Source organism: Plectropomus leopardus, chromosome 8 (genome assembly GCF_008729295.1).
Source record: "Plectropomus leopardus isolate mb chromosome 8, YSFRI_Pleo_2.0, whole genome shotgun sequence".
Classification (NCBI taxonomy): Eukaryota; Metazoa; Chordata; class Actinopteri; order Perciformes; family Serranidae; genus Plectropomus; species Plectropomus leopardus.
Window position 1 is genome coordinate 5,190,787 of NC_056470.1, and position 27,731 is coordinate 5,218,517.

General features: G+C 39.0%; 1 protein-coding gene across 1 annotated transcript in view; it reads right to left on the reverse strand.

The window, feature by feature from the left end:
• The window catches only part of mtor (mechanistic target of rapamycin kinase), a 121,244-nt gene extending 108,817 nt beyond the window's left edge, over positions 1 to 12,427 (reverse strand). Inside the window, exons 1-14 of the mRNA XM_042491148.1 lie at positions 12,257 to 12,427; positions 11,694 to 11,836; positions 11,364 to 11,472; positions 10,228 to 10,460; positions 8,029 to 8,229; positions 7,758 to 7,892; positions 7,403 to 7,678; positions 6,117 to 6,225; positions 5,640 to 5,823; positions 4,835 to 4,963; positions 4,391 to 4,635; positions 2,501 to 2,710; positions 2,087 to 2,292; positions 999 to 1,121 (exon numbers count right to left, since the gene is read on the reverse strand). Of these exons, the coding sequence (XP_042347082.1) occupies positions 999 to 1,121; positions 2,087 to 2,292; positions 2,501 to 2,710; positions 4,391 to 4,635; positions 4,835 to 4,963; positions 5,640 to 5,823; positions 6,117 to 6,225; positions 7,403 to 7,678; positions 7,758 to 7,892; positions 8,029 to 8,229; positions 10,228 to 10,460; positions 11,364 to 11,472; positions 11,694 to 11,822 (2,289 nt within the window). The 5' untranslated portion in view covers positions 11,823 to 11,836; positions 12,257 to 12,427. The remainder of the gene's footprint in view (positions 1 to 998; positions 1,122 to 2,086; positions 2,293 to 2,500; positions 2,711 to 4,390; positions 4,636 to 4,834; positions 4,964 to 5,639; positions 5,824 to 6,116; positions 6,226 to 7,402; positions 7,679 to 7,757; positions 7,893 to 8,028; positions 8,230 to 10,227; positions 10,461 to 11,363; positions 11,473 to 11,693; positions 11,837 to 12,256) is intronic.
• Between the last annotated feature and the right edge of the window lie 15,304 nt (positions 12,428 to 27,731).

Here is a 27,731-nt window from a genome sequence, read left to right on the forward strand (position 1 = left end):
TTTGCAATGGACTCCTATGACACTGCCTATTTTTTCTCCACACAATCCCTATATCTTGTCAAAATCTGGCACTGACATAACCCACAATGCAACTCCTCCACAGAAAGTATGGCGATTTTATTTTATGAATATTTATCAGCAGACAAAATAGTGGTGGGAACACCAGGAGAACGGCAAGTAGCAACGGTAAAATCGCACGTCATAAGACCTCCTTAGAACACACTACCAGTTTAAATAAAATTCATACAGAAATTAAGATTAGAGATGGGAGTATTTTCAACTATTTTATGTCTTATAGTTGAGTGTTGCAAGTGTATGTAACCTTGATATTTCTGTCTTTTCATCTTTTTTTTTTTACTGTAACTGCATGTTGTAATTCTATGTAATCTTGACATAAACATCTACCTTTTTTCCTTCTTTTAAACACAACTGTTATTGTGTGCAAATTATTGTATATCTTGATATCTTCCTTTTTTTCTCTTTTCCTTTACTAAAAGCCTAACTAGGGACAGAATCTGGAAACTAGCAATAGCTATAATCTCTATATGTGAAACATCAGTTAGTACAGCTTGTTTGTTACAGGCTGAAGATGTAAAATGTTAATTTGCATTGTTGTTCCTATCAAATAAACTATAAAAATAACTATATAATAAATTAAAGAATTCAAAAAGGGGGAAATTTAGAAAATTGCCGCTCGAACTACTGGCCACAAACAGAGATGAGAAGCGGGCTACAGAGGTCTGGGAAGCTAACTTCTCTCTAGCTCCATATCAGACGTGACATCAGTTGAGGAAATTTAACAAACTTCACATAGCTCCCTCTCAAAGAACAAAAGGTTTTATCAAACTTTATCACATGCTTGCAGTACAACTCCCAAAACCCACAGGCAGATTTTTATGTGTCAGAGAGAGTCAACTAAACACACATGCTCCTCTCAAGTAACAGCCGGATTTACATTCATACAAACACCTTCACATTGAAGAATTTTTAGACTGTACCTTGAGGATGGGCTCCATATATGGCCGTATGAGGCGGGGGGCGTTGGAGACTAGATGACCGAGCATACGAGCGCTCTGCTCTTTGTTCCTGCCAACACCACTGTGCTCCAACTCTGTTAAGATCTGCAAAGAAACATTCAAAACAAGAGTTCAGCATAACACACTCATTTCTCTCTGTAAGGAATAAAAAGGTGAATGCATAGTGGACATAAAAGAGTTAATGGAAGCAGCATCATAAAAAAGAAACCATCATAAAGTCTCACAGAGTAATACTCTGAATGTTTAAGCTGTGTGTAATACATTGACCTTTGCTGCCATCTAAAGGTGTCCAATTGAAACAACAATCAAGTGATCTTTTCAAGCAGATCAAACATGTATTGACAGATGTGCATGATAGTACAAATCTAAATATTTTTATCAAATATCCTTTCCCTTATTTAACATCCTCTCCATTTACAGGAATAACCGCACAAAAACCATGTCAATTTGTGAATTTTAAGAAAACGTAATCTCACAAATGTCTTGAACAGATTTAAACCACTTACAAATGCTCTATTTAAAATTTGATTCAAAGCAGCCATATAGGAGCACTTTGGTGGGTGAATGATTACAGCCTGTCCCATAAAGACGCAACGTCCCGGATTCAATTCCAACCTTAGGATCTGGTGATCTAAATGTCATACTCCCCTACACTCGTCGAGTTTTCTTAAGCGAGCATAACGCATTTCATATAATTGCGATGACACAAGGTTTTAGTACAGATGGCTTTTTTCCATGCCCATGTTGTTACTTTGCCACGCCCACATTAAAACCTGATTGGACAGACAGTACCCTCAACTTGAACTTCATTAATGAAAATGTGTCACTTATTCTACAGAGTGTCAAACATCTGGCCCTGTATGAAATCGGGTGAGGGACAAAAATGCCAATACATGCCAATATGGAGTTGAAAGAGATTGTTCCAGTGTTTTATTTTGTGTTTTTTTTTAATGCTACAACACCAAATTCCTTCTTAAGGGGTGAAGTAAAAATCCACATAGAACCTTCAACACAAATCAATTCGTGTACCACTGTTGTGTCTTTCCTACCTGGATGAGCATCTTGCGCAGGAAAGGCATGACATAGGCAGGGTTCATGCTGCTGAGGCGACCGATTGTGCAGATGGCCAGCTCTCTGATCTCAAACACCTCATCGTTCAGTGCAACAAACAGCGCCTGCAAGTTCTCGGCCTGAGCGAGGTGAGCGTCAAAGCGCTCATCAAGAGATGCCAGCACACAGTATCGAATGTCTGGATCTGCAGGAGAACGGACAAGAGAAAGAGTCAGGAAGTTTTACTGTCTTAAAACACTTACTGCTTTTATTGTTAAAGGTCTTTACGGCTATTAGCAGATGCCATAAACGCAACATTTCTTATGACTGAATCCTGATTTTTGCAAAATTGAGTTCTCATCACTTTCACATGGCACCCCCTTCCTTCCCTTATTTGTTCTTGCATGTGTTACCTGGGTCGGTGATGCCAACAACCAGCAGCTTGCTAAGCACGTCTGCAACAACCTGCACAGCAGTCTGGCTGACAACATGGCCGCTGATCAGGTGGATGGAGGGGGTAAGGAGGCGTGAGCACGTCCGAGCCGCCTCCATACGAATCTCCTTGTGTTCACTGTTCAGGAAGTGATCAGCACAGTGGCGCACGAACTGGGTGAGGGAGTGTCCTGGTGAAAGATCATAGAGTTAGAATAATCCCTTCAACTGGGAGATTCGGCATTACAACTACCTTTTAAACAGATGTAGCTTAGGGTAAGTTATGGCAGTGATACGGATAATAATAAAGCAGGTTAGGTGTGTTTTCGCACTTTCCAGTGCTTGCTTCAGCTTCAATTTCTATTGGTTTGCAGTTTTATAATAATATTCTTAAGAAGTCCAGTGGTGTGCTGCAGTGCAAGATGGTCAACTTCTATTTAAAAGAAGAGCCAGAAATATTCCATTACTCATGACAACAGCAGTCCAGATGTGCAGTTTGACCTCAGCTTGTTTTTTGCACCAAAAGCCAAAGCCGCCCCTCCGTTCACTGCAAGATGACAACATAAGCCTCAAAGAAGTAATTGTTTTACCCCGGGCTGCTGTATGATTTAGTGCTGGTATGCTGTCAGGCTCCATGGTTCCACATCCACAATACAATCACTCCGGCCATTTCTTCACTAATACAATTTCTTACAGACTATTTACTCTACCCCCCTTGTGGCTACACTTTTATACCTATTGGTTTATGCCTTCAATCTAAAATAAAATTTCACAAACTTCACTGAATGTGCAGTGTGTAGGAATCAAGGCTCTATATCAGTTGTTTCTTTTCATGCTTTATGGGGTTTTTTAGGGCTGGAATGCCTACATTCAAACCCATCATTTTTCTCAACAGGCAGAACCAAATTTAAGATCAATGGAGTTTGGTGCATTACAACAGATTTGGGGGTCTGTGGATGTTTTTCAGTGTAAGTTCTCCCTCCCTGTTTCCTACAAAACCAGAAAAGTGCACTCAGTGGAATGCAGATCTCCAGCAGGCGGCGACGTTCTGACTGCCTGAGCTAGGGGGGCCACTCCAGATAATTCATGTAATTACAGCAGCAGTGCTGCAGCACATTTCAGAAGATACAATATAATTATGAGAATGAATGTATTTTTATTAACTAAAGCATAGCCACAAACCTTTAATCCATGCATTTATAACTGGACTTTTAATAGCATGAACTTTGTCTGCAGGCTACAGCACAACAAAGGAGAAAATAAAAACAACAAACACAATTAAAATACACCCAAAAAGAACCATTTAACTATGCAGACTTCTCACTTTCTGAAGGCACAAGCACAAATATCGAGGAAAAAAGGACCAAATTAACTAAATCTGCAAGTCCACAAAGTTTGGCAGTCAAAACTCTATACTTCTGAATCCCTCCTAGTAAGTTAGTAGTAAGTGCCGCAGCTGCGCCCGGTGGAATTGTCCCTCACGGCTCTCTTATAGTCAAGATGGTGGCGAGGATACAAAATTGCGATTTATTTATCTTGTATTGTGCCTTACTTTAGTGGATCATAACATATCAGGTATGAATTTATTGAATTTGCAGATGTTCCACTTACAAATGAGACTAAACTTTTCTATGGATGTCTGTTGTCATAAATGTGAACACAAAATATTAGGCTGATTGGTCGAGTAGTTTGCAAAATTAGCTGCAGAAATAGAGATACACACACTATTACATGCATACACTCCCTCACGTACACACCCACACACACAAGCAAACACATGACCCCTTCCACGCTTAGGCCTGGCAGAGATAGACATAAAAATAAAATATGATAGCTCTGCTTTAATGCTGTGTCTTTTGCAATGTTCTTACCTTCAAACTCAAAGCTGCCCAGTGTGCGTAGGGCTAGTGTGATGCTGCCTACATCACTGGCCTCGGGGATGTTTGTGAGGCTTGGTGAGGCCAGCTGGTGAGCCAGGCCTTTGGGCATGCCGGGGTGACGCAGCGGCTTGTGCATCAAAACCAGAGAAAGCATCTTCAGCAGGCCATCCTGGATGTCCTTCTTCAACTGGGGTATTTGACGGCTCAGGTCGTACAGCACTGCTGTCAATGCAGGACTAGATGAACAGGACAAAATGGACAAACAACCCAATATCATTGTTTTCATCTTCAGATGTGGACAAAGAAGTGTGTTGCTGTATATTTATCAACAAAAAAACTTAAAACATAACTGTGCAAGCAGCATGAGTCAAACTGCGGATTTAAACTCTGCTATTTGCATGAACCCAGCCCCACAGAAATCCATTTCTGTCCTACCTGAGGCCCACAGCCAGCATAGGCTCCAGCAGCTCCTTGATGTCTGGTTGGATGCTGGGACCCATGGCTCTGGAAAGCATGCTGATACAGGTGAACACTGTGGCATCTACCTGCATGGTCTTCTGTCTCCTGCACACATAAAAGACCAGAGAGTTTTTTTAAAAAACAAGCACCAGTATCCCAAAATTATTTTTAAACAAGTCTAACACAAATGACCCTAGCAATTGGAGATTGAGAAAAATGAAGTGAAATAAAACTGTGTCGTAACAATAGCTATTGAAACACAGCAAAATAAAGTGACAAATCAAGCATATCACGATATAAATATGAAGAAATATAATTTATAGTATACAGAGACTACAAACTGTTAGAGCTAATGCCATGTATTCAATTACAGACTTGTGTTCCATCCAAACTAGAAAAGATAAGACCTACTTTAAAGAGAAAGATCGCTGAATTTGGTCAATTTGGGTGTGTGGGAGTGTAAAGCATTTAGGTTTTTTTCTCTCTTTTTTTGGCTATATATTTGTAGCAATTCTTGGAATTTGATTTCCGTCATTTATTTATTCAGTTGTGCATTGCTTGTGTAATCTTGTGTGTTAGGATTGCTATCATTGCTTTATTTTATTTTTGACAGTAGTAGGCTACCAAGGTGGGAACGAGGGGTTGGGGAATTGGGAGATGAGAAGGGAAAATTGGTGGAATGGGGAAAGAAGAAGGTGGTTTTACTTTCTTTCTACTTATGCTGATTTTGTACAATTGTTTATTTTGAATCTCATAAAGAGAGAAGAAAAAAAATACTGACTTGTGTGCAAAGTCCTTAGGTGGCAGGGCAGCCTTGATGATCTCAAGGATCTTTGTGAGGTATGGTTGGATTTCTGCCCTGACAGCCACCACCAGAAGCCCCAGAGCCTGGAAAGCTGCTGTCCTTTCCTTCTCCTTCTTCAGACAGGCCAGCAGGTAGCCCATAGTGTCTGACAGATACTGGTCTACACAGCAGAAGAAACAACCACAAAACATATGGTTAAACAGAGATTTAGGGCATAAAACAGCTGACTGGGAGAGACTATAAACAATTTATAACAACAAAGTGCATTGATATGAGGACAGAGGAGACCAAACAGCTTGTCATCAGCTGGTCATGATCACATCACATCTCTTGTCTATAACCACCAAAAAGTCAAGATGATATAATAACAGGAAAGAATGCAGGGCTGCATGTTACTGTTAAAGATGAATTCAGCTGGATCTTACATTGCATTCAAACATAAACTTGTCTCACCTGTAAATGTATGTGGCTGGAAGGCAGCCAGGCGTGGAAGCAGGTTGAGGATGGTCATCTGGATCAGAGGGTTTTTACTGGTTTTGTATTTCAGCACCCACCGACACACCTGGACAAAGCAAATAATAAAAAGTTTTAAAGTGCTCTCACTCTCTATTGACGCATTTATTAAAAAAATAGGACATGTTTTTATCACACGAGGGGTGTAAAAATGCATGGCAGTGCGAGTTCATTACAGCAGGCAACGAAAACCCAAATATAATATGTTTCTTTTCATTTACTTTGAACAGATTGTTATGAAATTGGGGTTACCAAGGTAACAGATCACCCACTGCTAACTTTGGTAAACTATTTTCATTATATAAAAAAGGAGCATTTTAACACGTCTGTGCAAACAGTGAACAAACACTTACAAACACCTTCCCAAGAGATAACAGGTCAAGAGGCTACAAAGCTAAAAAGCATCTCTTTTGCTGTGAAACTGAAAATACCACAATGCATAAAATAATAAAAAATAAAACTTGTGCATTAGGAGAAGTGTTTAATTACTTTCACTGCAGCTCTAATTATACATTTAAAGCATCCTAACATTTTTCATCCTGGTCTAATGAGTGTTGGCCTATTTCCATTTACAGAGCTTACCATAGCGAAGCAACACTGACACACCACCCTCATCTCATCTCTCATCTCTCATCTCTCTCTCCGTTGCTGTTGTGGCTGACTGGGAACCCGCAGATGGGTCTTCCAGCTCCGACAATTCATATTCTCGCAATAATGTGACTTACTCAAACACCAATCAGCTTGTTGAGCTAACCTCAGCACCTGTTGCTAACTGGTATGGCTGAAAGTGTCTAAGTGGGACTTCAGGGTTCCTGCAGCTTAAGGCACGTTAGATTTAAGACTTTGTAAGACTTTTTTAATGCCATTTGGATTGAAGTATAGGACCAATATTCCAATAACAAAAATTGACTAAGGATAATTTTATATTGCCAGAATGTTTACTGTAATACACAACAAAATTAGGGTTTTTTTATCCAGTGAAAAGGTGAAATTATTTACATCAGGGTTGATTTCACAACCCTTCTTAGAGTGAAACACACGAAAAACAATGAATATATTATATTGTCTTAAAGTTATCTCTTTGGTTTAACAGAAGTGGGAAATATCTGGCATTTCTGAATGATTTTCTTGTCAATTTTGCATTTCTCACTCTGCATGTGAGATTTTACTTCTTGGATTCCCATCATGACATGTTTAGGAAGCAGAATTTATGAAAAAAAATCTACCTGGTCAAATCGCTCCTCCATCAGCTCCCGGCAGTATCGACTCTCCACCAGCGAGGTTTTGGCAGGTACAGGCGTGGCTCCAAAGCTGAGGAAGCCCTGAGGCGTGCTGTAGCCCAGCAGGCCCAGGAGAGCGTTTGACTGCTGTGGCTGCACCGACTGGAAGCTGGTGAAGGGTGTGATGTGCCGGGGCTTGGTTCCAAAACCCATCAGCTCCTTGCAGTACTTATCATGGACCAGCTGCTGCTGGGTGATCTCCTCCATCTCCTCACGCATACGCTGTCGTAGAGACGAGACAGTGAGGGGAACGTTTTGCTTGTGGATGTGAGAATGTTTCCGCAGGCAATTCAGCACTCACCTCTCCCTCCATGCTGCTGATGCGAACCAGCTCATTCAGGATCAGAAGGGCCCCGTGGACCCTGTCGTCACGATTCATCCCTTTCTCTTTGGCCAAAGTCTCATCAAAGCCTTTCTCTGCCTCCTCGAAGGTTTGCTGTTACAAGGTGAAAAAAAGACAAACACTCATGTTGCCAATTACAAAAACTTTACTCTGTTAAAGTCATGTACTCAAGAAAAACACGTCTTTGGGAACAAAAAACAATTTGCCATAATACAGTGGAATATCTTACTTTGTACCACTGTGGTTTCTGCATTTCCTTGGTCTCCCTCTGTGTGGTGAGGATGAGACAGGCTCGCAGTGCAGATACAGCGCCTTCTCGGATGGCCTGCTTGGGGTCCCATACTGCGTAGAAGATGTTGTCAAAGAAAGGCTGAACTTGCTGAAAGAAGAAAGTGGGCGCACTCACAGCCAGCTCCCTCAACACCAACACCTGGGAAAGACAGGAAATCTTTTCAAGGCTCATCTTTAATTCCTTGGCCTTACTTCTTCACAGTGTAAATACTGTACGTTATACTGTACAATACTGTATAATACTGTATGTTAGGACTGTGCTTTCAGATGTCATCCAACTAATGGAGACAGCATAGTTTGCCCTGTTTCTTTGGCAACAAATTGAACAATCTAACACAAACAAATCAAAACTTGAAAGGTTAATAGCAGCATTCATGCCCATTTAGTGGCCTCAAATATTTTCATCCTTTCTCCAGGGGTCCGTAACACGAATCCCATTTAACATAGCCATGCTCCCTTTGACTGAGAAGGATCGAAAAACCCTAAAGCCGCTCAGGGTTCACAGGTACCACCAAGGTGGTCATTTACTGTCCTTGTTAACTCTGGCTTTCCGTTTCAGGCTATGTGTGCGTTCTCATAAAATAAGTCAAATGACGCATTCAGCATATCATTTGACACTTAAAAATGATTGATCGAATGATGCCTACTTCTGCCTTTGAAAAGTATTAAAAAGCATCACCGTTCAAAACAACACTGTTGCTTAAAATAAGGATAGAGAGAAAAGCTGGCATAAACTTTAATTTATCACTCTGCTATAATTTCTACTGTGACAGCTGCACAGCTGCAGCTCTAAAACTTAAAACTTGCTACAGGAGATTTATATATTATGATCAAGAACTTTATCTAGGTCTGACACTGTGACATTCGGGAGACATAAATTGCTTTAGCTTTTGGGCAAATCATAGAGAAATTAATTTTACCGATTGAATATTATCTGTGATAAACACCAATAGACTAATCTATGAGCTGTAATGGACCAACAGTGTAAACACATTCAGTAATCCACTGAGAGCAAAAACAACCGTGTGAATAAAGTAACTAATATTCTTGTTCATATTTTCAGCATTATTGATAAACTGTAGGTTCCCGTGTAAAAAAAAAAAAAAAAAAATGACGTGACACATACAGTAAGCGATACTGTAACTGAACAGCTTAATTTGGTAGAATTTATGCAACATTACGGCTAATAAAGTGTGTTTATATCCTCTTCTCTCTGCTGAGAATCTGTGTTGCTCATGCACTGACACTGATTACAGTGACACTTCTCAAAGTCATCAAAAGCACTTTTCAGCTGATTTCAAGACGAAACTCGGAACATACCCTGCTCCCGACCAGGTTTAGTTTGCCACGTAAGTGACCATGGCGATCTAACCCGTTTAAAAGAGAGCCACCTTTGTAGGACGGAAAAAACTGACTTTAGACTCAACATACCTCGCTAAGCCACTAATCTGGCTTTGTGGTACAGCCCCCTGATGTCTGCACAGAGTCAGCATGAAAAGCTGTCCACAGAAACATCAGCAATCATTTTTCCTTTAGTAGAGAGCAGATCTGACACTTACTCTTGTATCATCTCAAAACCAATACCACATATTTAAAAATTTCAAGCTAACTATATCCCACTTTGTTTAGGGTTTTCATAACAGACACCTCACTGCATCAGAGAATAATTGCAAACAAGATAAAAAAGGTCAGAGTGCAATTTTGTGAGAGAAACTTTTAGTACTTACATAAATCTACTGTTCAATCACTGACAAGCTCAGTCATATCTGCATTTTCTTGTTATTAAAATAAAATTATTAAGTTTGAATTTTGACATCGACAAAATGTGAGTAGCTTCCAAAAAGATATCTTTCTGCAAAAAATCATGTTTTTATATTTTGGAAAGCAAATAAGGGGTTACTTTGCCTTTAGTAGCAACTTCTACAGTATCCCTAAACTGCAATGGAAAGCTAGACCAGCCACAAATGTGCCAAATGCTGCTTCACAAAGTAAAAATGAAAAAGTCAACATCTATACAAGGTAATATTCTAAACCAAACTGTCCAATGCCCCCATCTCCACCAAACATAAACACCACAAAGACGTGGTGGTATTTCAACAACAAACAGCACAGTCCCAGTTTTCTGCTCTTCACTTACTGCAGCGTGGCGTCTGCCTTCATTCCTGTCTGCTCCCAGCCACTCCAGAGCCCTCTTCACCTCAAACTCCACATACTCAGCAGTAAAGGTGTCCCCCGCCATAGACAGGTGGCCCATGGCTTTAGAGGCCATCTCCATGACCACAGGGTCGCTGGAGGGGAGCAGGTTGCGCAGGTAGTTTGCAAAGCGGCTGATCCTGGTGGCATTGCCTCCCTCGACTCCAATCAGACTCACTGAAACAAACCATTGACATTTTACACATTTTTATATGATATATGTACAGGGCAGTAACTTATCGCAAGCTAATTTCATCAGACCTTAAGCAAATCAAGAGTCAAAATTAAACTCATGTAAATCAGGCAAGTCAGCCTTTAAAGATAGTAGGGGTCGACAGATTATTGGCCTGGCCGAATATCGGAGGCGATATTTGGCATTTTGCTTATTATCTGCATCAGTGTTTTATTTTAATGATTGCTAATAGAAATAATGAAAAAGCATGTTAAATCCACTCAACCAACCACAGGGAAGTCCGTCTAAAATACATGCAAAAAAAGTGTCAGCATGGGAGGAACTTTTACTTTGTAAAACCTTGGGGAGCTATTTGTATTCATTCATTTTTTATTTAAATTTCTCCGCAACTTTATAAAAGGGGGGTTTGCTTCATTTTTATGTAAATGAATGTACTGGTTCCAAATATCGATTATCAGTTTCATTTAGTACTGATAATCAGTAATAGTATTGGCCCTGTAAAACCAATAGCAGGTGACCCCAATAGATAGATACTTTATTTGTCCCTGTGTTGAAACTGATTTGCAGTAGGGATGATATCAAATAATCAATGATCAATTAATCGGCCATTAAAAATTTGATTGAACATGTGAAACTCAATTGATCAATCATAAAACTATAAAATGCAGTCATATTACATGCAATATATTCCTATCTATATAGTATTGTTTGAAATACATTTTTTTCAAATAACAATAAATCTATTAATTAATCATTAATATTGCCATTAATCAATGGGGAAAGTGTTTACGATTTGCAGCATATCACAAAGGCGTGATATGATAATTGTACACATATCAATATCACGAAAGTGACACATACAAACAAATCAAACATTTTTTGTTTACCTATGGCGAGAATTCCTCCTTTCTTCTCATTCACATCAGAGCTGGATACCAGCTCAAATATGTGATGGTTTAACTCATCATAGAATGTAGTGGCTTCGTCTTGGCTTAACTGTGGAAGACACAACACCAGTACCACAAAAAATATAAACAGAAAAGGCTAAATTGGTGACTGTAACATGTACAACAAAGTAAAACCCTAGGTGTTTAGAAAGTCTTCATATCCACTCATGAAACAGTGCAAACAGCTGATTAGTCTACATTTCTATGGGCTACAACACTCAATCAGTAGAGGAGTGATGTTCTTATGGCCATGTTCATTTCTGCTGTTACCTCTCTAAGCTCTGTAGTCACATAGTGCTGCAGATCTTTGGCAGATTTTGCTCTGGTGTCTTCATTTCTGCTCTTCAGCCCACTGACAAACTGTTGCAGCACAGTGGCTGTGCCTGACATGATCACCATTTGGATGGCCAAATCTGCAAAGAAACAATAGATATCCCTTCAGTAAAACTGTTCTGGGTTATCAAAAGCGATGCAACACAGAAGAAGCACAACAAGTTTAAACGCTATACTTGGAAAGACTGTATATATGTCCTGAGTTGTGTACTTTATACAGGTCAATGTTGTTGTTAGCTAACGTTCCAGCTAGCTAACGTGTCTGGTTAGCTTGTGAATATCATTGTCCAACCTGCTATTAGCAACACACAACAGAGACAGCATACTAAACTAGCACCACTTATACACAACTGGCAAGTCCAAGTGGTGTAGTTCAGTTCCAGGCTAATTCAGAGCCTCATGAGTGTCTCATGCTGGTTTTGTTTAGCTAATGTTAGCTAGTGCTAAGCTACTGTAGCAAAGCGTTAGCACGCCAGTAAAAGTCGCTTTGTAGCACTTACGTGTTTCTTTTCATATGTCGGGAACTTAATTGTTTTTCGGCTCTTGCAGAATATCTCTCATTGTACGACTATCTGGCTAACACCGGGGAATGTTAACTAGTTGTGCTATCGCAATTTTTAAGCTGGACCGTCTCGAGCAGGGTACAGAAAGAAAAACTTCACGAGCGCTGTGTTGCGTTGAGTATCGTGCGCAGAGCCGAGCGCAGGTCGCTCAACTGTCCTTGAATAGAGTTTTGAGATACCGCTGGTACGACACTTTACTTGAACATTTGTATTTTACTTTATTACTCTACATTCCAAAAAGAAACATTATCATATTTCTAAAGAGAAATATTGCACGTTTTACTCGTATAATTAGTATGAACAAGTTAGTAACGCCACACAGGGGCGTTTTTAGGATTTGGGGTTAAGTTTTGAATGGGGGCCAGATTAGATAATATGAAAGATGCCCGGGGGACACCTGCTTCTCACATCAAATAGGTAAAAAAAAATAATAATTAAATTCCATACAAATGCAACAATTGAAAATGTTGAATTTACGCCTCTCTGCTGTGGCCATGTCTGCATGCGTGCAAAATGCAAAGTAATTAACTAATTTTGTGTGGAGGGCCACATATAGTATATTTTGAAGGTATAACCAAGGACCATTTAAAATTGGTTTGAGGGCTGACATGCCTGGTTTAGCCCAAACCACTGTAGGAGGGATTTTTTTTTCCTTTTTTTGATAAACAAGCTCTATCTTAATGCCTTTTTTTACACACTGTAGCATCTAATTTACCCTTAAAACAGTTTTTTCCAGATTAATTATGAATTGCAATGTCAAAAATATTAGTAGCTGTCAGTAATGAGTACTTGGTAGAAACAGAACATGGAATTGCTATAATAAAAATTTAGATAATTGTGAGATAGCCTGGTTGTATTCCATTTTATGTTACTCAACATTTGTACTCCACTACATCTCAGAGGGAAATATTAGCTATACTTTTTGCAGCACTACATTTATTTGTCTGCTTTAGTTAGTCTGAAGATTCGGATTAATAATACAAAATATAATCAACTTATAAATGATGATGTATTATCAATGAACTACCTGGGATAAAGCATTTAAAATGAGCTATATCTTTATCAGCAACATTAAAGTCATTACCTGTGCACTCTTTCTTGCATATGCAGTATGCGTGCACTACTTGAGTCAGTGCCAATGCCAAAAAAAAAAAAACTTTTAATATTGGTACATATCAGACAGCATATACACCAATACCGATATGTCTGTGAGAGGCCAACATCAGCTGATAAAATCGGCTGACTGATATATCGGTCGGACTGCAGTCTTAAGGTGAATATTATCTTGAGGTCATGTTTTTAAATGTGCCAGCAGTAACTCAGTCTGTAGGGACTGAGAACCAGAGGGTGGCCTTGTTAGAGTCCAGCATGGACCATGTTATGGAGTGTGGTCTGGAAGTTGAAGAGGTGCCAGTTCAACTCCTCGAACAAGGCAACTAAACCCCTAACTGCTTGGAGCTGCCAGCTATGTGGCAGTTCCATCATTTTGGTGTCTCTCCATAACTAGAGCATATGCTTGTGTCTGTATTCCCTATGTGTATGTAAAAAATGACAACAGCATCTTTTTTTCTTGTTGTTGTTCTTGTTTTTCTTCTTCAAATCTGAACCATTTAAGCCCTCTATAGTGTTAGTTTTGCCTGTATATGTTGCATATATTCTATATAAACTACCATTCAGAACACCCGAGAAAGTAGGAGGAATGCACGATTAACTGGGGCCCGGCAGCATCTTACTTTTTTAACCCAGGGCACCCCTGCAGGTTAGTATGGCCCCTGGTAAAAATGTCTTTACCCACATGGTTCATTTGAAGGACAATCCAAATCAAAGAAATAGGATGAGAAGAGATGCGATCATCCCAAAAGAGATCACATCCAACAGACGGCTGACTGTAGTGCAACAGATTGAGGCTCAGCAAATTAACACACAGTCAAGTCCAAGTCAAAAGTGTTACTGTTATGTGTATGAGAAATTATTCATTTTGGATTATGCAATTCGTAGTTGGCTATGTTCCGTCATTGTCAATCATAAAGATTCTAAAATTTAAAACAGAAAAAAGAACAATCAGACTCATTAAACAAATATAAGAATTAATTTAAAAAAATACAAAGGCAGCATACCAGTTACAAAAAATCTCACAAGTGATTGTAGTTACCTTGTTCAGTTACTAGAATCTGTAAGGTGTAAGGATTTTAAAAAAATATGTTGAGTTAAGTTGAGAATGCATTAAAACAATTTGTTGTTCTGTATTTAACAACATTGTGACCATTTAAAAGCAAGGTGTTCATGTACTACAAGGATGCAAGAAGTGAACATAGGCCTCTTAAATGGCACTGAGCCTCTACACAAGACATGAAACTAACTAAACTGGCATTTAATGACCTAATGGCAAATGAATATGTAAAACGTGCTCATATACAGGTATGTATAGGTATGTTTTTTTTCTTACAGTAATCATTTTCAGCCAAGAGGGGGAGACACTCTCCAGGTAAACAGCCAGCTTTGAGGAACATGCCTGACTGCATGTGGTCTGAACACTGGCATTTACCACAATGCAACACACCAATTAGACCCTCTTATTTCTCACATGGAGGAAACTGAACCCTAAATGTCAAATGTGTCATCAAAAATGAACAATAATCACCATCTCCTTTAACACTCCTGCCATCATTAGGTTGAGGTCATGGCATGATAGATGTTTTGTCTGGTAAGCAAACATCTCATTCACTCATTCAGTGACTCAGTGGTTCCCCACCTGGGGTCTGGGGGACATGAGTGGTCCATTAGGTAGCTCCTGCAGGTCCCATGCAAAAGTGGGAGTAGTAGGATATAAAAAATCCAAGCTATAACTCCCTGAGACCTCAGCTTTCTTTATGTATGCATTTTGATTTGTCCTATGGCATTTTCTTTTAACAGTATCTGGGTTCTGGAAAAAAAAAGAAAGAAAAAAAGTCCAAAAATGATCATTTCAATGCCTGAAACCCAATTGTCTAAAAATAAAATTGCAAACAAAGCAACATTTGTTTAATGTTTTGAATATCTATGAGTTAAGGGGGGGGTCAGAGTTCAAGTCAAAAACTGTTATACATTTTGATGCCTGAGCATGGCTGTGTAAAGCAAAATCGCAAATAATCCAATTTATTTAAAAGCCCTGTAATATGTTCATTTTGTTTCTTTGCATGCATTTTTCTTGCTCCATTCTACAATCTAAGAATTTCCTTTTTGTTTACAGGAAAGTCTGTCACACCTCATTGGTCTGTGTGAAATCCTCAAATGGGTACCTTCTGGTTGACAGGGTCTAAGCTTGTACTGTTACAAACATTGGTCAAATTTGTACACTATATCACATTACAAATAACACAAACTAAATATAATTAAACAAGTTTCAACCATAAAATTTAATCAGGTCTTGTACCTTGTCCTTTTCATGTTGGGATCAGCTGTCAACTTTTTACATAGATTGGTGTATTGTTCTATTGCTACCACTAGATGGCACAGAAAAGTGTCCACTAACAAGGACAGACATCTAAGTTAAGTAGAATGAGGCAGCAGCAATCTAAAAATGTAACGTCCTCATAATAGGAGGAGCAGGAGTGAAGACTGGTTAGATTAAAAACAAAAAAAAATTAGTGTTGTCAGCAATTCTGTTTAATGTTGTGCCAGCTTTAAGTGTATGCATAATGTTTGGTAGAGCTGGTTCTCACTCGGCCATCTTTCAAGATCTACCTGACCATCTACTGACAGCACGAAGAACTGACACTTGAGTTTTTAATGGGTGTATTTCATTGGACTCATCTGCCCCTGCTGCACTCCCGGCAGTCTGACAAAGCAGGGGTGAAAGCAGGTACCTCAATATAAAATAGATTCTATACGTAGAATAGATCTTCAACCCTCTGAAACCTGAGCAAATTGTTTTGATGTCTTTCAGAAATATGGGGAGAAGGCGATTAGTGATGAAAGAACACATGGCCCAAAAGTTAACAAGAAATTAGCAGAAAAAAAAGGACAAATTACCCAAAAAATAGTTTAAAAAACTAGCAAGGAAATTACCTGGAAAAAGTACCTTAAAATTAATAGAATTAAGGGAAAACAATTATTTCCTCCCTAGACAGTTTTTCCTACCTTTTTTCTTTTTTCCCTTCCTTCATTAAACTAATTTTCTTAATCTACTAATTTCCTACAATTTGTTTAACATTTCTTATCATGTTGTTCATTGCTTTATCACCAGTGGTTTTTGAAAGATATCATATCAAATCTAAAGGTTCAAAGGGTTCAATACTAGCTAGGGTTAACTACTTTTAGGCAAACCCAAACCAAATCCATGTGATCATGTGAAAGAAAGAAAAAAAAATACACTCATTAGTCATTTTTGCGCTGGATCATGAAAGCATCACCAAAGTCTTTAGTTTCTTCCCCTGAAGCTATCATTTGAATATGAGTGCAGCAGGTCACTACTGTGACCCTGTCAAAAATATATTTTTGTAATGTTGCATTACTAAATAAGCAGGGTAGCATTGTCTTTAAGTCTGATGAGCCTTTCATTTGAAAAAATAAAACTGTAACTGAACTAAACTCCATCACTTAACCTGAGGGATAATATGACAAATGAGTATCTGGTCTAAGCAGTCTTGCAGTAACCTGTATTTGAACTGTATTTAAGAGTGTTAGAATCAGTTTCCACTCTTACTGAATAACAGACTCGAATCACCTTGACACACACACACAGAGTAAAACTGACTACTGGCAATGAATGTGTTTAATAAATGATAAAACTCTTCTCTTTTAATAGTCACAAATTGAGTTTTTAATGGGCATATCTCATTGGACTTGTGTGCACCTACTGCGTTCCCAGCAGTCTGACAAGCAGGGGGAAGCACATACCATGATTTAAGATATGCCTATACTACTTTTAGGCAAAACAAAAAAAATCCGTGTGATCATCACAAAGAAAAAAAAACCATTAGTCGTTTTTGCGCTGGATCATGAAAGCATTACCAAACTCATTAATTTCCTCCCTGAAGCGATCATTTGAATATGAGTGCAGCTCATAACTACTGTGACCCTGTCAAACATGTCTTTTTGTAAAGCTGAATTAGTTAATCACCAGGGTCTTTGATTTCAAAAACTAAAACTGTAGCTGAACTAAACTCACTCTTTTCAGCCTTCTATAGTAAAGACCATCACTTTATATGAGGGATAATACCACAGATGACTATCTAGTTTGAGCAGTCTTGAAATAACCTGTATTTGAACTCTGTTTGATTTAAGAGTATTAGAAGCAGTTGGTGCTCTGACTGAATGGCAGACTTGAATCACCTTGACACATACGCAGTAGAATTGACTCCTGGCAATGAATGTGTTTAATAAATGATAAAACTCTTAACTCTTATTCTGATGTCCCCTGTACACTAGTAAAAAAAAAAAACATATTCATAGACTTGGAGGAAAATACATTATGATTAAAATCCTTCTCCCAGTATTGTAGATTAATAGGTCCTTTTTTGCTTTTAAATAAAATGTATTAAGTTAAGCGTAGCACTTCAGGCAGTGCATGTACTTATTTTAAGTCGCTTTTGGATTAAAGTGTCACCTAAAAGAATGTGATGTGATAAAATATATAACTATTTTGTGAAGTCTTGTATATTGGATGAAGATTCCTGATTATTCTAAAGTAAATGCTCAATAGGATCACAAGACACTGGGAACATAAGAGCAAATTTCATAAATCAATGTTTTTGTCATTGCATACATACTTAGTGTTTGATTTTGTGATTGACGAACAGTGTAACAGGCTGATACTGCAACAGTATACAGCGTTGTGTGTTTGTGTGTGGGCATCACACGTGCAAATGTGTGTGTGTGTGTGTGTGTGTGTGTGTGTGTGTGTGTGCGTGTGTGTGTTTGTGTGTGTCATGTGGTTTTGCAGAAGGAGGAGAACTGAAAGAGAGCCTGACAGCCTTATAGCACTTTACATGGAGAAAATGAGTAGGTGAGGGAGCGAGTGGGTGGGAAATGAAATGTAACGACACTAGGAAGGGGAGCAGATCCTTACTTTTGCACCCAAGGGCCCCTCTCTCAGGCCCCGCCGAGCTACACATATTTCACTGATGAGACATCCACTCAGTCAATCAGCAGCACTCACCTTTCTCTTAGACATATGCTTTCACAGTGTGTGTGTGTGTGTGTGTGAGAGAGAGACAGAGAGAGAGAGAGAGAGAGACAAAAACTTTAATCAGTCCACAAAATAGTCACAGCCACATTTTATACGTATTAGAGGTCCAGTGTGTAGGGTTTAGGGGAATCTATCCTTTATTATTCATACCTACTGTATGTTTTCATTAGTTTCTAATCACCTGTTTTTTTTATTTATTTAACCTTTGATTAACCAGAAAAACTTTCTATTATAAAAATAATATTTAATAAAAGGCTTTTTTTCAAGAGTGTCCTGGCCAAGACAGGCAGCCACAAAAGTTAGTTAGAAGTGAAAATGAATGCCGGTGGTATTTCTCTTTTCTGGTCGTTTTACCAATAAGGCTATAAGAATGTGAATTTGAGACACAGAGAGAAGGGGGGGGGGGTGCTTTTTGGAGATGAAACACACATGCAGTCACTCAACTTCAACACACACATAAAACCACTTGAGTAGCACGAATGCATGCACACTCACAGCCACAAAGGGCTCTTGTCCCAACAGGCAGCCGGCCTCCTCTGCTAAGTGACAGACAGGATGTTGGGAGCACTTTCATCAGTGGCTTTGATTCTGTTGCCGTCGCTCCTGTTTATTTTCTGCCATGCCTCCTCACTCAGCTGTGCTTTTGAAATATTTCCCCTATGATGGAGCCTGTCACTCTAGCTAGACTGAAGGAGGAGAAAGCAGGGAGGTTGAAAAGGTGAGTTCACTCCTGCACTTACACCTCCACCTACCTTATTCATCTACAGTCCATCTATCCGTTAATCCTACCCACCTTTTTCCTTCCACCCCTCTGTCACGCACATCGTGATTTACCCTCCAACGCCCCTTGTTCTTTCCCTTTCCCGCATTTCATTCCTCCACATGCTCTCAGGGTTTTTTTAAGCAGAAGGGGGGATTTGGTATGAGTCACAGATTCCTGGGCAGGGATTCATAAGGTAACATCTGCTTCTAGATGCTAAGGGGCGGCTCTCATCCCCTACCTGGCCACAGCCCAGCTCTGTATCCTGGCCTGAATTAATCTACCCAAATGCATTGGCAACATGCCTTTTATTGTGTTCAGTATGGCACTTCCAGTGAGACCACTTTGGAAGCAAACTGCCACCGTTTTAGGTTGGCTACCATTTAGGTGTCCTTCTATAGCTGTTCATGGATATCAAATATCTTGTTTTTCTTGATTTTAGTTTAAAGGGAACACTGAATTTAGTTGGAAGGACATTCCCTGAGTGCAATAATTGGGCTGGCTGTTGTTTTACTATGGGAAACAATTAAGAATAACAGCCATAGATGAAAACAAATACTGTCAATTAGCAGTGGTGATACTGTAGATGTTACATTAGCTTAGTGCCAACAGTGCAGCAAACCATGATGTCAACAAATGCACATGGTTGACTAACTCACTTCGTTACCATGATGTCAACCAATACACATGGTCAGGATGACTCAGCCCATTACTATGATGTCAACCAATGCACATGGTAGGATGACTCAGCCTGTTATCGTGATTGTAACAAATGTACATGGTCGGATAACTCACTCCGTTACCGTGATGTAAATAAATGCATGTGGTAGGATGACTCCGCCCATTACAGTGATGTCAACAAATGCATGTGGTAGGATGACTCAGCCCATTACTGTGATGTCATCAAATGCACCTTAGGATGACTCAGCCCGTTACAATGATGCCAACAAATCCACATGTTGGGATGACACTGCACAATCCTTATGTTTACACAACATGAGCACATGGCAACCAACGCAGGCCATCACAATGGATAGGCAACAAAGTCACAGATGGTTAGATTAAGGCAAAAGAGGCACATGGTAACGTGTAGAAAAACCCACACAGGAAGCACACACTGGACTCCTGCATGAAAGTCAATTGATGTGGGTTGGCTTACACACATAACAACCGATTTTCATTTTACTCCACCGAAGCCAAAGCCAAAATTAAAAACAGCAACCCCTCCCCATTGCTTATATTTTTTAAAATGCCTGACCCATTTTACAAACATTCCCTATCCCTAACTGCTGAAGGAGGACTGCACAGCAGCACACGCAGAACACATAGTCCAGTTAAAGTTTGACTGAGGTGTTTACATGATAGAATAGCTCAACTTCCAATAGGTTATGTGGTGTATTAGTCAATTTCAAGAAATTCGATTTAGTCTAGTAACATGTGTAGATGTATTTTAAAAGTTCAGTTTTAGTTGGACTAACACAATAATTCGACTTTTTGTAACATCATGCAAACGTACTGACTGGCACAGGTCTTTCAGCTAATCAATAGCATTTTTTTGCATTGGCTTTTATTAAATTTAGGTCTACATAACATCATAAAATTAGAGAATTTATATTTACAGTATATCGTATAGTTTGACCGAGGCTAACACTTGATAACAGTCAGAATAACAGAGGTTTTCCATTCCTCCCGTTCTGCAGATACTGCATGAATGCAGCCCAACCAGATCATGATGCATACTATGGTGGTCTACCAAAAAATGGCAAAGCAGTCCGCACAGTGTTGGAGAGGATCATTGATGTGTGAATCTGTGAGATTAATCATGATTTAAAGGATCAGTGTGTAGGATTAAACAGTATCTAACAAGGAGGTTGCAGATTAAAACCAACTGCACATCCTTCCCCTCACCCATCCTTTTCCAAGGGTAAAGGGGAACCTTCAGTTGCCTTCAATTCAGTGTAAAAACAAAAAAGGCTGTCTCGAGAACCAGTGTTTGGTCGATTCTGGAGAAACATGACGGTGCAGCATGATAGACTCTATAGAAGATAACTCACTCTGTATGTAGATATGAAGGGCTTATTCTAAGCTAATGAAAATACAATGATTCTTAAGTTGCCCTTCCACTGCACAAAAAACCCAACCATCACCCACTAACATCTGGCTTTTTAATGTGTGGCATTCACATCCACATCAAATCACTCTGCAGTAGTCATGACTATTTATTGAGTATGGCACCAGTTTGTATTGATGGAAACACAAAACCTGAATGACCAATTTAATTTTACCCCCCTTACTGGTGGTATGCAATGACACGGCACCACAAAATACCATCTAGCTCCACCCAAACAGGGCTCAAACATCGGTCCAAATCAGTCTGCACCTGGTTTGAAAGAGATGACTGAATAAGTAACAGATTTATAAAAAAGAAGTAAGCATGGTTAAGTTTTCACAGGTCTCCATGCTGCTTTCTACTGTTTACCAATGTGTTCCTTGGCCTATCCCTGATGTTGGTCATGACACACCAAAAAACAAAACAAAACAACAACAAAAATACACATACACACACATTCAGAAAGGCATAGTCGTCTGCTGCAGAGCCATGTAAACAGGTCTGATCGACTGGCAATAGGAAAGGAGTTTTTTGCCATATTTAGTTTTAAAAAACTGCATACATGTGCAAATTTCAATGGAAAGGGGTTATTAGTTACACACTTCTCCTTTAATCAGTAATCGTCAATATCATTTTGTTGGAAAAAGGTAGGTCCAGATTTATTAGTTGCAGTAGAATTTAATGATTATATCACGTGGCTGAATTGAATCAGCACAGCTGGTCAGATGAAAATGCACAAAGTGGCACAGAGACAATAGGGTGTGCAATTAGCTAATGAAGCTGGACAGCTATTTTGGATCGAACCAAGTCTGCAGAAGAGGAAGCAGTGATGATGCGGCACTCTCTTGTCACAGTGCTTAGTTTGTCTTCTGGCACAGTGCTCAGCTCCCTGACTTAGGAAGGACAGCCACACACACACACACACATACACCCACAGAGTCAACCTATTGATCGTATTTCCTTCCCTTGGTGAGACATATAGATCAAACGCTAATAAATTAATCACAGTGCGGGAAAAACTAAGGCCAGCTTATGGAAATGAGGACTCACTCTGACACTGAGTTCCTGTACATCAAAAAGTTCTTGATTAGGGAGCACAACAGTGAGCAGTGGGGCTTCTGGTTTAAAATTGTGTTTCCATTGAGACATACTCATACTCATCATTTCTACTACAGGCTGCTGTCTTCCTATAGATAATCTTGTTTTTATGGGGAGATTCAATATGTCAAACAGAGAGGAGATGACACAGTGCTTTAATGGTGAATTGGAGTTTGGTCAATTTCACAACGAAATGCATCTCATTACACATCTAACAACAGAAGTAGCCAGCAGGTACAGAATACAAAATCAGCTCAACACTGGCGACTGAAGCACTTGGAGTCAGACAGGTTTTGATCTTCCCATTCATCTGCAGTGGCGTTGGTTGTGGGCGTTCGCAGTGGATTCATTTCCTAATGGAGTCTGGCAAGCACCTGCCAAAGAGCAAGCTGGGAATGAATGAATGGTATCCATTAGACAAAATGGCCGTCGGTAAATTGCGGCCACTCTGCATAAACGAGCAGTAGCTGGGCGGGAGCGGGGGCAGATGGATGGAGAGGTCTCGTAACCGACTGATAGTAATGGAAGCTGGCTCGCTATCAGTCTCTGCTGCCCTGCCGTCAATATGGCCGGTAAACAGTTCACAGCTGCTTTTAAACATCATAATTTACAGGAAAGTCATACTGACATATTGGAGATTAACATTTTGCAACCCCATAGGGTTTAGAAAGTTCCATATGATCTTGAATGTACTTCCATCTCGTTATGTGCTTGTGTGGCGAAATTAAAGTCTGCAGGAGGCGATACCGTCACCATGTGTGGCGTGAGGAAGTGAGTGGACATAATCTGGGTCCATATCTGTAATAGAGAATAAACAGTGAGTCTACATGGTGTTCCTCACTGACACTGTTTTATCTTTTCTCCACTCAACCTTATCTACAGCAATCCATTCAGATAAAGGACTATTCATTATTTATGAGGGGGGAGAGGGTGGTGAAAAACAGGGAAGGCATGTCAAATAATTTTTTTAAGCACTGGGGCGGGACGCATGTTATTATTTTTTTGGCTCAGGGGAGGGACAACTTTAAATTGTTTTATTTTCTATTTATTTTAAATATCCTCTGAACTCCCTTCCTCGTCCTCTTTTCCTCTGTTTATTACAGTCCTATCAGTCAAAGGAAAAAGTGCAATAGATAAGTGAAATAGATATATTTTTTAAATTTCTAAAATCACAATATTTGTCATGGCCAAAAAGTGTGACAACAAAAAGTACAATCAGATTTTTTACATTTGTGTTGCTCCTTGAGCACATCATGTGTGACAAACACTCAAGAAACATAACCAAATCTAAGCTTCAAATAGTGATATTTCATTAAAATCACTCTATTCTGCATGTTTCATTTAAAATTTTGCCAAAAAGAAATAATTTCCATGAACTCCATCCTGTAGAAAACATATATATACATAAATATATGTGTTTCTGCATGTATGACAATGGTGAAAAAAATATGATGCAATACTTACATTTGGTGTGAATATATAAAAAAATATGGTTAGGGTCATGCATTTTCCCCCAGTCAGACAGGCAGGGGGGCAAGGAAAAAATATTTGTAGGTTCTGGAAGGGTCAAGATAAAAAACATAAAATAAAGTCACACTCACTCTCTACCATCCACTGATTCATAAAGAATAGTCCCTAAGACAGATACCGATGATGGTGGAAAACCATATGGCATTTTTTAAATAATATAAACCCAGAAAAACATTGCACATTCAGGTACGTGAGACGTAGACAAAAAAAAGATGGCTGCAGGGGATCAACACAATGCACCATCACATTTACCAACAAGTAACATTTCATCTCTGTTTAAGGTGCAGACTTTCTGACTGAAAGACAAAGATGGAGAGCGAGAGAAAATAAGTGGGAGAGGTTCCACAGGGGATTGAACTATCTGACATTCCAGTTACATACACAGGGATAAAACCAGGTGTGAAACCACCTCTCCTGTTTAGACTTGACGCCACAAAGCAGAGGGCCATCTGGCAAACTGTCAAACAGCTAAACACAGTCTGTTTGCTGCAGTTCTTCTACCTTGACTGTTTGTCTCAGAAAGGCGGTGCTGCACTTTGATGAATATTATGTAGCACTAGAAAATCATTTCCCCCTAAACTTTCCATCTTGCCAGTCTGTAAGCATAAAGCATGGAGTCATTTGGAAATATATTTTTAGACTTGCTGTCCCACAAAATAGACACCTATAGAATTACTATAACAACAAAAAGGAAAAAAGCAATTATCTGCCAACAGAACGGGAAAATTTCTCTTAACAAGATTTTTAACAGGTAAAAATATCTCACCTCATAAACCACAAATATCTGAAAATTAGTGTGGCCAGACTAAAAATAAGCACATGTGTCTGGATACAGATTTAATTAATTATTTTCTCAATATAGGTTAGGTTATAAGTTTGGGTAATGTATCTTAAAACCGGCACAGCTTCACTACACAAAAATGCTGCCAAAGGACAGGACAAAGGCCCTGAAAAAAAACAAGAATATATTGCCTTGATTTAAGATACAGTTGCATCAGTACCTAATATACATCCTAAGCAACGGAATTAAACACATCTGTATGTAAAATCGATAAGTCAAGGAAAAAATGTGCAATGCCTAAAACAATCTCATGTCGTGAATGACTCACCACACCTTTTTGGGAAATCAATTGACTTTCAATGAACCCTCAACAGGCGGTATAATAGTTCCAAAATTGAAATGTGCAGTAACACAAAATTGAAAAAAAAAAGCAATTTTCTTATGCAAATGCATTGAGCTGCTATAGGCATTTTGCATATGGTGGTTCAAAAAGGACCTATTGAAATTTCTCAGACACATAAGCAAATGTTAATGTCTGCCCTTATGGCAAGAATAATTAAGACAGAATTAAATTCATCTGACAATGACCTCTTACGGCAAGATGATTAGTATTAAAACCACTAATATAAAGCATTTCAAATTGTACTCTCGCTGCTTTGGTTCATAAAAATGAGAAAGGCTTCAAGCCTGTTCGGTATATTTACATTTTCTCTGGCTTGCACAGACCTCCCTGCTCCTTTGCGTAGAACGTTCACACACAAATTCTGTGTATGATGCCTGACAGTGAACTTGTGTTCAGGCTGTGTTTCATCATTCATGTCAGACTTGTTGGTATTAAGAAAAATCCCTGGTCAGTAATTTTTAACCAAGGTGTTGGTCTGCAACTGTACTCCATACACATTACTGCTAAGCCATTTATGGCGGGTTTAAGCAAGAAAAAGGGGGTCCACTTTTCATTTGTTATCCAGTGATTTCATTGGGATTTGTTTGCATGCTTTACTGTCATCACATGGTCATCTTAGCTTAGGGGTATTTATACTATATCATACCTGTTTAAGTGTCTGTGCTGTCACATGCCGCTCTGCTGATTGGTCCTCAACCACCCCGCCCACCTCGGTGTCAAGGCCGGTTTGTGGCTCCCTGAGGGGATCTCCAGTTGGCTGCTATTAATTGGGATTTAACCCCTGTAAATCAATATAAAGGGTCAATATCTAATCATTTCATTATTCTACATTATTGTTCACTTGTACTGTCTTAGTCTTAACATCATGTTTATCTTTGTAACTGAGAAGAGTAGGTTTTTATAACATAGGGGGATAAAACCTGGTATGGTACAGTCATTTTTCAGACCAAAATGTGGGGCACTGTTTGGGAAGCCATGTCAGGTACACTGAAAAATATAGACTTAAATACAAAAAATGTGTCAACTTGTTGCATCTATTGCTTTTAGTTTTTCCCAATTGAAAAAGTTAACTTTTCAAGCATTGTTAAATCAATAATAATAAAAGGGTGATCTACATGGAGTAATGAGGAAGTTAGGATATGTTCAGATTCACATCCAGACATGAAATTAAATGTTCCATCCTTAAAATCATTTATCAAAAGACAAGGGGAAAGACACTTCTAAAAAATATTGGCACGTTACAAGGCATCTTAAGATTTTGGTGAGTTTTCATGGCCCTGCCGGCAATAGCTGTCGCCAAAGGCATTATGTTTTGGGGTTGTCTGTCTATCTATCTGTCCATCCATCCATCCATCCATCCGTCCATGCATCCCATTCTCATGAAAGCAAATGTCTTGTAATTTGGCACAATGTCTACTTGGACTCAGCAATGAACCAACTAGAATTTGGTGGTCAAAGATCAAAGTAGCTGTGAACTCATGGCCATCTCATTCCCATAAATGCAACATTTCAAAGAGTTTCCTCAAATTTGGCACAAACCTCCCCTTGAGTTAAAGAATGATCTGATTGGAATTTGGTGGTCAAAGGTCACTCTGACTTCGGCTAAAACATGTTTTTGGAAATAACGCAAGAATTCATACACTAATAATGACAGAATTTCATAGAAATGTCCAGCAGGATATAATGATGAAGTGATTACATTTTATATCCAAAAGGTCAAAGGTCAACTTCACTGCAACAGCACAATGCTAAAACACTTTCCTGACCATTATTCAACATCATAACTCACTTACAATTGGTCAGATACTGAATTGGAGACACTAATCTTGCGTTACCTTCAAACTTTGCTTACTGCATAAAAAAAATTTTGTGCTGCCGGGGTAAGTGTGTGTGAAGCATCCATGCTTTCACAGATGTGGATATGAATTGTAACTGCAACTTGACTGGTGCGCGGCGGCATACAACTACTTTGTACAACGCAGTGATTCTATTTTGTCTTTTTTGTCTTTGACGCAGCGTGGTTTGGAAACAGCTTGGTCTAGGCTACAAAATGAGAAGTTCACTGGTACATTTTAGCTCTTGCATTATTCTATTATTATAAAGATCTGTGTATTGATTCATGTTGAACTCACAATAACAATATTACTGTGATACCTATAGAAATAAAAAATAAATGCTATCAGTGTCATTCATCATCTAACCTTGTTTATTGAGTAATTACACTCGAAATACAAGTATGGGGAGGTGAGAGAGAGTCTTTAGCCATAACTGTAAGTGTACAAAAAGAGCAATTACACTTAATGGATGGTGAAAAGGCAACCAGATGGCATTGTTGGAGGGAAACAAAGCAAGAATGAAAAAAAAACTGAAGTGATTTAAAAGGAGCTGGATCATTTACTTGATATTATCATTATTAACATAATATCAGTATTTCATTTTTTTAATGTAAGCAATATTGATATGTAAATTGTGAAATCCACAATCTATGCATGCATACAAATACACAAACAACACAGCCATCATGACTTGCATTTCACAAGGTAAGCACATTACCAGATGAG